Below are 11,117 nucleotides of genomic sequence, written 5' to 3'. Positions count from 1 at the left end.
AGTTTTTTTAATTTATATATTTTACTTTATTTTTATTATAATATTTATCAATAAATATGACAAACAATAAAAGTATTTCAGAACTATTATATCAAGTCTTCTAAAACTACCTCTACACGCTTGCCAAACAATGGCAACTTTGCAGTTGGCCAGGAAGGTTACCAATATATATTTTGTTTACCTTTATTACTATTATATTATAATAGTATTTACAATTATTACATTTATTGACACCACCATCCGGACTATCACCCTAAAATTATTCTTTTTATGTTTAGAAATAACAGTAATACAAATTCTGTCACCCCAGTGAATATGTGGTTAAGTCGAATTTTGGTCAAAATGAGTTAAGTGGTCTAAGAGAATCACAGAGGCAACATCTTCATTGTGCATAAGTGTCTAAGTCAGTCAACGTTTTAAAACAGAGTTATTGGTCAAGTCTGTTGTCAACGGTCGGTGAACAATTAGTTAACTCTATTATCTAATTAGTGATAAGACATATCAAATTGGTATAAAACAAATCAGATTGGTGTAAAACAAGTAACAAGTTACCAAGTTTTGGTAGTATTGAAGAAATTTCGATGATTTACCACAAACACCTGATTTTACATAAAAGTTCAAACTTTAAAAGTTGTCCCCTGAAAAGTAAGGAATTTTGACTTAACCACATATTCACTGGGGTTACAGAATTTATCTCCGGCATTTTGGAATAATTGAATAACTTTTTCCGTGTTGTTAATAGTAAATTTTGCGTTCAGGCTTAATCCATCTGATATTTAGATTTTTTTGAAGTTTTCAGAGATGGTTTAGTTTGCTACCTAGCTGGTGGTATATCGATTTTATCAGACTCACTTTATTTGATCCAAATTTTCTGGACATTTGGGGATTTGGACAAAATAGTGCCAATTTCATCTGATTCCGTCGACTTACTACTCTAACGCATACCGACAACTCCTGTTGGGATACACTTTTACTTCAACAAAGGCTCTCAGATTATATTCTTAAACGATAAATTATCAACCTTGAAATATACGTTATTACATACCAAATGAAAATTTCCAAAGTAAGCTTAATTTTGAGAAAATGCAAATAAGAGTATAAAAGTTATAAAGCTACGGAGTGAGGCAAAAATATCTGCAGTTGGAACTAATAGCTAATATTGCCATGGATACGATATTTATATACCAATGGCTCATTCATAAATAAGGGTCGTATCCATGGCAATGAAATTTCTACCCAACTCTGGGAAGCTACAATAATAAAAATAATAATGTGAACTGCTACAATCCAAGAGGGTCAGGGGTTCAGTAATTTGTAAGAAACGACTGTTTATGGAACAACGGTTATACAAGGAGGCAAGTTTTTCAAGATCATGCTCAAACACCTGAAAATAAGGGTAACTCACTTTATAGAGTAGTGGTTCTCAACCCTTTTGATAAGAGGTAAATGAGGGCACTTCAACATATACATTTGATACAAATAGTGTCAAATGCTAAGAAAGGCTTATCAGTAAAAACTAAGAAAGGCTAGGATACCTATACAAAACCTGTTCAAAATTAAAGAAAATTTGGTAAGGTTTAAAACTGTTTCAACTAACGGGGAATGACCCATATCTAAATTATTTTCGGGGACTCCGGTTGGTGACGGCTGGGTTGGCCCGGAGTGCTTCCGTACCAACAGAGTTAATGAGTGAGCAACAGCAAAAGGATAAAAATATATCATTGGATTTAGTAGCTCAGCGCATTACCATAGAGCCACCTCATCCCCAAGGGAGTTTTACAGAACTGAGCTGTATTACATATGTATGTAATTGTCCAATGTTTTTTCTTTTTTTACTAGATTGTAAATTTGGTTCAAGTACAGGTAGATAGCAAAATAAAAATTATGTTTGTACAGATTAGCTTCTCGCCCACACATTAATATTAATTTTATATGCTGTGTATTTTTTCATTTTTAATCAAAATAATTAGTTGATTGATAATCTTCTGATCATATATATTTTTGAATGAGTTTTGAAATCGATTATTCAAATTAATTTGATCATTTTCATTGAACATGATCGGTTTCATTAGTTCTGTACTCACCCTTTGTAATTGCATTTTATTTTTTCTTCTTATGCAACCTCAATACTGCTCTGCTTACGAAGCTGAGATTATGATGTTGCTCGGAGATAGGAGTAAGGAGGGCGTGTGTGGACGAGCCGTGACGGAGGATATAGCGCTTTCGTTACGGTCACCGGCAGGACGTCTACCTCTTTGAGATTGAAATGCTAACAAACTGAAATCTCCACTCACAAGCCCGTCACTTGCGGCGTCCCTCAGGGTTCGGTACTTGCGCCAGCTCTATTCAATATATATACTGCCCACATAGTCGGGACTAAATTTGACGATGCTCAAATATCTGCATATGCTGATGACATAGCCATATACTCGGCAAGCATGAATGCAGACAAGGCCATGGACCAAGCCGCCGCAGCGGCCCAACTCATCGCTAACAAACTACGAGACATAAAGATTCATATCAATCCACAAAAAACAGACGCCATCACCTTCTCATACTAGAAAACTCTCAACAGAGCACCTAAACTCAACGAACAGACAATACAAACCAAGAAACATCTCACTTACCTAGGCATTAAACTAGAAACACATCTATCTTTCACTGCACACATACAGAAGCGAATACAAATCGTCAAATCAACATCATACCAACTTAAACACCCCATCTACTCACCAGGGCTGTCACTCAGACTCAATTTGCTCATCTAGAATGTAATACTACGACCATCACTCCAACACGGCGCACCACTACTACACTATCTTTACCCAAAAGCCCTGAAATCACTACAACAATACCAAAACAGCACACTAGAGAAGATATGTCGAGGAACATCTCTGGAAAGACGTAACATGTTACATTGTACATACACATGTGTGTCATGACACACATTCATAACGAACTACAGTTAGAAACTGTACAACAACACATCACACGGAGACACATTAAATTTTTTGACAGTCTCCCTGCTTCCCTCGATCCAGTATTCCAGTCTATCACTCCATCCCCTCTTCCTGCGAGGTGGCAGGGCAGGAAAGGTTCCAAAAACCCTATCAACCTCATAACTCCATCTTCTAATGCAACCCCAACCCCATCCCTCACACTTCTTTTCGACTTCTGACTGTTTTTCTTATTATTTCACCATTACCTATCGTCTTTATTAATTAATGCTTTTATTTTTATCTTATATGCAATACAACACGAGGAGGCCCCTCACCTCCGGTCTTAAAATAGCTCCTTTTTAGAATGGATAGCTCATATATGACATTAAACATAACAGGTAACCTTAAAATACCAAAGGTAGTAAAAGGTAAGACACAAAACGAGTTACTTTTCTTTTTCACAGTAATGCACTTACTAATTCACTTTTTGGAAGATTATTGATTGACCGTGTGTAAAGATGAAAGGAATATGGTCCGGGTGCGGTAAAAAAAAACTCAAATAGTAGAAATATACTATTTTAATGAGCCAACGTTTCGTTTTAGTTTTGACTGCCGTCAAAATAGCCCTGAAGAAGCCCTGCAACGTGGGGCGAAACGTTGGCTCATTAAAATAGTATATTTCTACTATTTGAGTTTTTCTTGACCGCACCCGGACCATATTCCTTTCAAATTCACTTTTTATTTCTGTTTTAGGGGGTTCGGAAGAAAAAAAAAACATTAATAATACAAGAGCCCAAGAAGAAAAAAAAGCAATTATTTCACACCAATTTTTTATTACTTTAGTCATAACTATGAACAATTACTAGTCAAAATTGATCAGTCTGCAAAGTGCAGGTAGGGGGAATAAAAAATGTCGACTGTTTTAAAACGTTAACAAAAATTATTTTTTCATTCGGAGCTCTATATCTTTAAAACTACCAACAATACTAGCAAATCTAAAATAACATAATTTAATGAAGAGTAAATTTGCTAAAATATGAGCCCTATTAGAGCTATTTATGCACAATAGTATCCGAGATATAGCTTTTTAAAAAGCAACATTTCATAAAAAAATGCACTGAAATATCAAAATTTAGAGATTTAAACTGAGAAATCTATATTTCAAAAAAACCATTCGACGTACAGATGTCTATTAGTACTCAAATTAAAGCTAGTTTAATGGACTATAATGTAGTCTATGACGTTTATCTTCGTAGGAGTATTAGTTGTAGGTAATATTGTAATGTTATGTTGTAATGTTGTAGGTAGTGTTGTAATGTTGTCTAATGTTGTAGGTAGTATTAAAGATATAGAGCTCCGAATGGAAAATTAATTATTGTTTAAAGTTTGAAACAGCCGTCATTTTTTATTTCCTCTACCTGTACTTGACAGACTCATCAATTTAGAGTAGTAATTATACATAGTTTTGACTAATGTAATAAAAAAATGGAGTAAATTTTTTTTTTCTCCCCAGCTCTTATACTTTAAGCCCTCTTTCTTGGCGTTATCAACCCAACCCGTCGGTCTTTAATCATCACAGAAACATTTACCTAAAAGGGAAGAGGAGACTTAAGTTATTTAAATCGAGCAAAATTGAAAAATTGACTAATATTGGAAAATGGCGAAAAAAGTTAAGACTGAAATCTCCAGCTCACAGGATATTTGTTCAGCCTCATCAAAAAGTTTTTAATACAAAAAGGTTGATAAAATATATATAAAAGGGAAGATTAAGGGAGGATATAAACTACATTAAACCCACTTATAATTTTATTTATATTGATAAATAAACATTTTATTGGAAGATTGTTGATTGACCGTGTGTAATTAATTAAATGAAGATGAATGGACCGAGTGCCGTAAAAATAACTCAAATAGTAATTAAACTATTCATTATGGGGCAACATTTCATCCCTCTTCAGGATTTTATCGGGACTAAAAAAAGATACAAACAACTAAAATAATGCAACAGAGTAAGAAAATGATGTAAAATATGTCAAAAATTATATAAAAGTGAATTAAACAAAATTATTAATTTACTCTATTCATTTTTATTTAAATTTTCACATAATTTTAGCCATACCTTAGTTTAGTTGTATTTAATGTTATCTCATTCTTTTTTTTGTTACATTATTGTTGTTGGTATCGTTTTTAGCCTTGATGAATCCCTACAAAGAAGGGCAAAACGCTAGTTCATAACAAATATTTTATTTACTATTTGAGTTATTTTGACCACAGACGAACCATTTTCCGTTTATATTCTACACACGGTCAATATTTGGGGTAAGGCCAGAAATAAATAGCGTCTTATTTTTTTTAAAATTAGATAAAATTGAAATATATAAAACAAAAAAAGTAAACACTAAAAGGTGGGGAATTACTTTTATTTCATATTTTCATTCTCTTACATTGTTATATTTTTTAGCACTGATGTACCCTTGCAAAGTAGGGCGAAACATTAGTTCATAATTAATAGTTTATTTACTCTTTAAGTTATTCTGGCCCGAATCATCTTCCTTTATTTATTACACACAGTCAATCAACGATCTTCCAATAAAATGTTTATCCTCCCTTAATCTGTTCCATTAATATTATAAATTAAAGAAAAAAAGTTTTTTTTTCTACCTCATCTTTGACCTAGACTGAAGCAGCGATTCCCAAACTTTTTTGCACCCCTTAGGCTAGAAAAAAAAATCACGGCATACGTTTTGGGCTGAAACCATTTCGCGGCACCCTTGTCAAGCTAAAAAAAACAACACGATACACTTATCCTTTAGAGCGATTGTATAAGCAGGAAAAAAAGTAAAACTAGCGAAATATATTCAGGAATGCACAGTATATTTTCTATTTTTATTTTGTATATCCTTTATATATTTATTTATTCATTAAAATATTTTCAGAAAGTGGCATTTCCTTGAGGCATCCTAATGTACTGCAGAACCTAGTTTAGTAACTGCTGCACTAGACCTAGATACGTCATACCATACCATGTAATAAAAGTTTATGAATCATGAATAAAAAAAAATGTTTTATTAATAAATTATTTAATATTTATTCATAATTATTAATTATTCATAATTCTCTTTTATTTTAAGTCCAAATAACTGGAAAATATCAAACTTCACAAAAAACTAAATCGATCTGATCTATCATTTCTAATATAAGGGTTAAGTAATCTTTAACATCAGCTAGATCTTATTCCGACTGAAATACCAATGGACAGCACTTCAATGGCTGGTCTATGTAACAAGCTACCATTTCCTTCTCACTAAATTAAAAAAAATGGAGAAGTTAAGAAAGAAGTAAGATCATAAACAACATTTATTATGGGAAGGCATCAACCTGAATGGGACGAGCAACATTTCAATTCATAAAATAAGATGGTTGGAGATGTGATACCTGAAGAACAGAAATCAGTAGAACTTATTTTATTAGAGCTAACATTTCGGCAAGAATTCCATGAGAACATGCAAGATGACTCTAATATAGACTCTTACAATAGTCATCCTGATGAAGATCTGAAAGCCTAGACAAAATTTCGGCACTAACTAAGTTTTACTCAATGTGTTCTTCACTGACCATACAATCATCTTCTCAACCAATGACCACGGTCAAGATCTTATGCATCATTTGAGCTCATAAATTTTTTGTTCTTAGAAACATAAACATTTTCATAAAAAATAATCATTGTAAGAACCATATTAGAGAAATTCAAAGTTCAGATGATTAGCTGAATTCAATACTATCCCATGTTATAAAAGGAATATATAATACTATAACTTATTTACAATATAATAATATAATTTTCAACATATACTATCAGTTATTTAAAAAATGTAATTACTTTTGTTTTATTAGAGACATTTTTCTTAACATTTCTCTTGTTCCCTTACAAATAATACATGCCACGAAATACAAACGTATCACTTTTCATGAAAATATTTAGGATTATTTCATAAACTTTACAACTTTAGGTGGACGCAAGTAGGTACAGGTTACTGTCACCAATTGGCTTATTTCAAACTAATTTCTGGTTAAAAATGCTAATCCAAAAACTTTTAGGTTATAACAGTTTAAACCAATTGGACCTAAAAAATAGATATAGTTTTGCAATTAAAGTTTGAATAAAAATGTATATTCATAAAATTCCTGAATCCTAATTTAACATTAAGAAGAAGAAGGTTTTTACAAGTGAAAAAATATGCCAGTGCCGAAAAAAATAGTAAAAAGTTTGACAAATGTGACGAATAAATGGAACAAAATTATATATTTAGCATAAATTAATTATTAATTTCAATTTGACACAATAGAAACCTTCTAAAGATCCAACCTATTCACATTTTCAGTTCAAACTTTTATAAATTAATTGTAACATTAAGAAAAAGAATTTCTACAACTTAATGATGCATTTTCATCTATGAGGGTTCTGTTTAAGCAATTAGATAGGAAAATACAAAACTTAATTTATCACAAACACTGTTCATGATTAACTTTTACTTCCATAAAAGAATTTTGTCTTTTTTTATTCCTTTTTCCTTAAAGCATAAGAACAAAATTAAAATTAATATGTCCAAACCAATAAAACCAAAGCATGATGCCATATTATAAGAAAGAAAATGTTTATTTAGGTTCTTAGTTTTTGATAATAATTACGTAGCATATAAAATATAACAATACCAAAGAATTAAAATTTAAATTCAAAAGGTAAGCATAATTGGTAAAAGAGTTAACATAAATAAATAAGTATAAAACATATATACACAAATATTTATTTTAACATTATATAAACTGAAAAAAAAGTATGGAGCCAAAATGTGCATTACTTATAACCACAAATTATAAAAAACCTTATGGATGAATTTAAAAATTTTCATATTTCAAAATGAATCCTGTTCCCTCCCTCCCTCCCTCCCCCCCCCCAAAAAAAAAATGAAAAGTATTTAAAATGTCAAGTATTTTGAGTAGTTATCCAATTATAATATATAAGAAATTACAAATAATTATATAATGTGTAAGAAATTAACTGTTATATTTAGGTAGCTAATGCTAGAAAAATGAATTTAATGAAATAAAAAACTGTACTGACTTATAAAAAAAATGAATAATTAATTAAAATCACTACGATAGAAGAAAATGTTGATCTGAAATGAGGGCAGTGAACAGAACAAAAATTATAAGAACAATTAATTTTTTATTTGTGCTAATATTTCGGCCTAAATTGTAGGCCTTCATCAAATTAATGTAAAAAAAAAAAATAAGAACTTTCATTTATCAACCTTTGACTTGAAATTTCTTTCATTATTCCATTAAAATAAATAAATAATAAAATGAGAACCATTAAGGATGATAGAACAAAAAGAAAAAAACAGATAGTAATATAAAAATCAAAATAAGTAATACGGTTCTCCTGATATTTAATACAATATGCATGCCATTCTATATCAATAATATAATTAAAAAGCTTCATTATTTAATGACAGGCCTTGGCCAAGACATAGTCAAGACATAAAAATATCAATAAATTGAAAGTTTCAACTTAATTTTTATTATATAGTGATTTTATTTATAGATGGAAATATAAAGCTTAAAACGCTTAGAGATAGAAAGCGCAATGAAACTAATTACAAGAATCTTCTGATTTGAGCTAATTTTAAAAAAAAATACAAAACTGGAGATTAATAGACGATCAATTCAACTTAAAAAATGAAGTTATACTTATTACTAAAATATAAATATGGCACTTTTTTAGAAGATTCATAAAACATGTATTTTAATGGACGGGAAAAATCTATGTATAAAAAACTGTTCACTTATAAACAAGAATGAATTACACACACACATCACAATGATACCAATAAATTCAACTGAAGTATGTATCAGTAAATGGGTGCACCGCTGCATGATAAGAAGATAAAATTCAAATCCTAGATTCTGTCATTTTTTTATATTTAATTCAAACATTTTATAACAATAAATTAGGACATAGGTCTATTAACATTTAATGATATTTGATTTCATTTAAATGAATAAAACTTTATCAATATATAAGGGTTTGATATGATTACATAGATATCAAATAATACTACCGATTATCAAATAAGTAAAATATGTTCATATGATGTCTTATGTGTAACATGAGTCATCATGATGACTGTAGTACAACTCATAAATGAAAATAACCACCATAATTTCTTTACGAATGATTATTATAAAATTATAGATTTTTGGATCAATGAAACTTAGTTGAATCCAACCAATTTATACATGAAAATAAATGTGAAACAAGAGAAAATTTCAAGTTCTATTCTACTAAATTTTATGAGATATTTTATGTGAAGCTGATAAATATTACTTTCTGACAATTGAGAGATAAATATAAAGCAGAAAAATCTTATATAAGAAATCAATGACAAAGGTGCTATTGGCCACACATGAGTAATCACAGAAAAGTACCTAGTTATTTTGTAGAAATTCACAAAACAAGAAAAAACAATTAGACATTAAAACATTCAATCAAAATATACAAGATAAAAAATGATAATTACTTACACACGATAAGCATTGATAGTTTTTGACATAATTTTCAAATACACCAAGATGTTTTCTCTTCGGTTGTCATTTCATCAATCTATCGAAGGCACAGAAAACTTTTCCAGATACACAAGAAATGTATATTATTAATGCGATGTTTACGAAACTGTTATATTATAATAAATTACGAACGGAGGAAAAAAAAATAGATTACAAAGAAAGAGAAACCTTCGCGATTAGGACTTACAAGCGAAACTAAGGTGAGAGTGGGGGGCAAGCCTACGAAACTTGTGAAAAATCCAGGATAGCCAGTCAGTGCTCTAGTTCCCGAACCAGACTGTGTGGGGCGCTAGTGTCGCTATCACTATGTATATGGAAATTTAAGAAAATATCGATATATTTAAGGTAATAAATAAACAAAAAGCAGTAATACGATTGCTGGCTAAAATAAAATAAAATTGTTTTTCTTAGAAACATATCTGTTAGATAAATTCTTAATAAGCACGAAACTTTCAAGTTTATTGGAGGGGGGGAATAAAAAATTTCACAATTTGGACATTATTTTCCAACTTACCGTAGGTCTGGGAGTGTTCCCTAAAACATTTTGGGAAAAACTGCTTCTCTAAATAGCTTTTCTAAGCAATTTAGGACATAATAACCTCTTTGAGTAATATTTTTACCATAATAACTAGAGTTAGAAACAAGTTCTGAAATCTCAAAACTTTACGATTTTTGAGAGGGGGAGGGGTGGAGGAATAAAGATACCTTCGAATTACACTTACTATACTTTCCATAACGAAATATTTAATTATATTATGACACCTAATCGTTTATTCCACTTAATATAAATAACAATGGTTAACCAAAAAAAAGATTTTATTGTGTTTGTATCCTGATATTTAAATTTTGATACTATACATCGAACAATGACCAAAACCTTCAATTCGCTGATTTGCTTCAATAGTTGAAATTTGAAAAAAAAAATTATGTTATATTTGACATTTATTTATAATCTATATATTTTTTTTCTAGATTGTATCACAGACTAGAGTTACATTATTGAAATACTTGCAATTAAAAATAAAACTTTAATCAAAACTTTTTTGTTCGTAAAACTATTAAAATAAAGCAACGATTTGAGAGTTTGCTCTAGAACTTGAACTTCCCGAATTGTAGAAATCAACGCACTTCTTTCAATCGTTACTAAATAACCCCAAACCTAAAATTTGAAAAATATCTTATAGTTTGTTTTTTTAAAGTTGATCAAATTTACAATTTTTTTTTCCCAAGCCCCAAGGGTGCATGAGTTTGATATCAGGGGGTGTAGGGAAAACGGGTTGAGGGGGGACCTCTTTTACTGCATCGAAGAGGAGGCTGAAGAATTGGATATTTTGAAAAAGGGGTTATATTCTGTGTCACTCTAATTGCGACGGGGCTCACCAGATTCCCCCAAAACTGAATTTTTTTTTTTTTTTTTTTCCCCGAACCCTCTAAAACAGAAATAAAATGTGAGTTAGTAGTGCATTACTGTGTAGAAAGAAAAAGTAATTCGTGTTGTGTCTTACCTTTTACTACCTTTGGTATTTAAAGGTTACCTGTTATATTTAATTT

At 30.4% G+C, this 11,117-nt stretch overlaps 1 protein-coding gene across 14 annotated transcripts in view; it reads right to left on the bottom strand.

Moving 5' to 3' along the window:
- The window catches only part of Klc (kinesin light chain), a 166,950-nt gene that overhangs the window by 148,421 nt on the left and 7,412 nt on the right, over positions 1-11,117 (bottom strand). For 2 of the 14 annotated variants that reach the window (XM_014417027.3, XM_014417025.3), the window contains exon 1: positions 9,525-9,805. The exons of the other annotated variants lie outside the window; for them this stretch is intronic. Coding sequence is in view for 1 of the 2 variants with exons in the window: in XM_014417025.3 (XP_014272511.1) it covers positions 9,525-9,553 (29 nt within the window). In the remaining variant the exon portion in view is untranslated. Of the gene's footprint in view, positions 1-9,524; positions 9,806-11,117 lie in introns of those variants that run through there. 14 annotated transcript variants of the gene reach the window in all.

Source organism: Halyomorpha halys, unplaced genomic scaffold, assembly GCF_000696795.3.
Source record: "Halyomorpha halys isolate HHAL.00 unplaced genomic scaffold, Hhal_1.1 Scaffold145.1, whole genome shotgun sequence".
Taxonomy (NCBI): domain Eukaryota; kingdom Metazoa; phylum Arthropoda; class Insecta; order Hemiptera; family Pentatomidae; genus Halyomorpha; species Halyomorpha halys.
The sequence above is the reverse complement of the archived record's forward strand: the minus strand, read 5'-3'. Positions and strand labels throughout refer to the sequence as shown.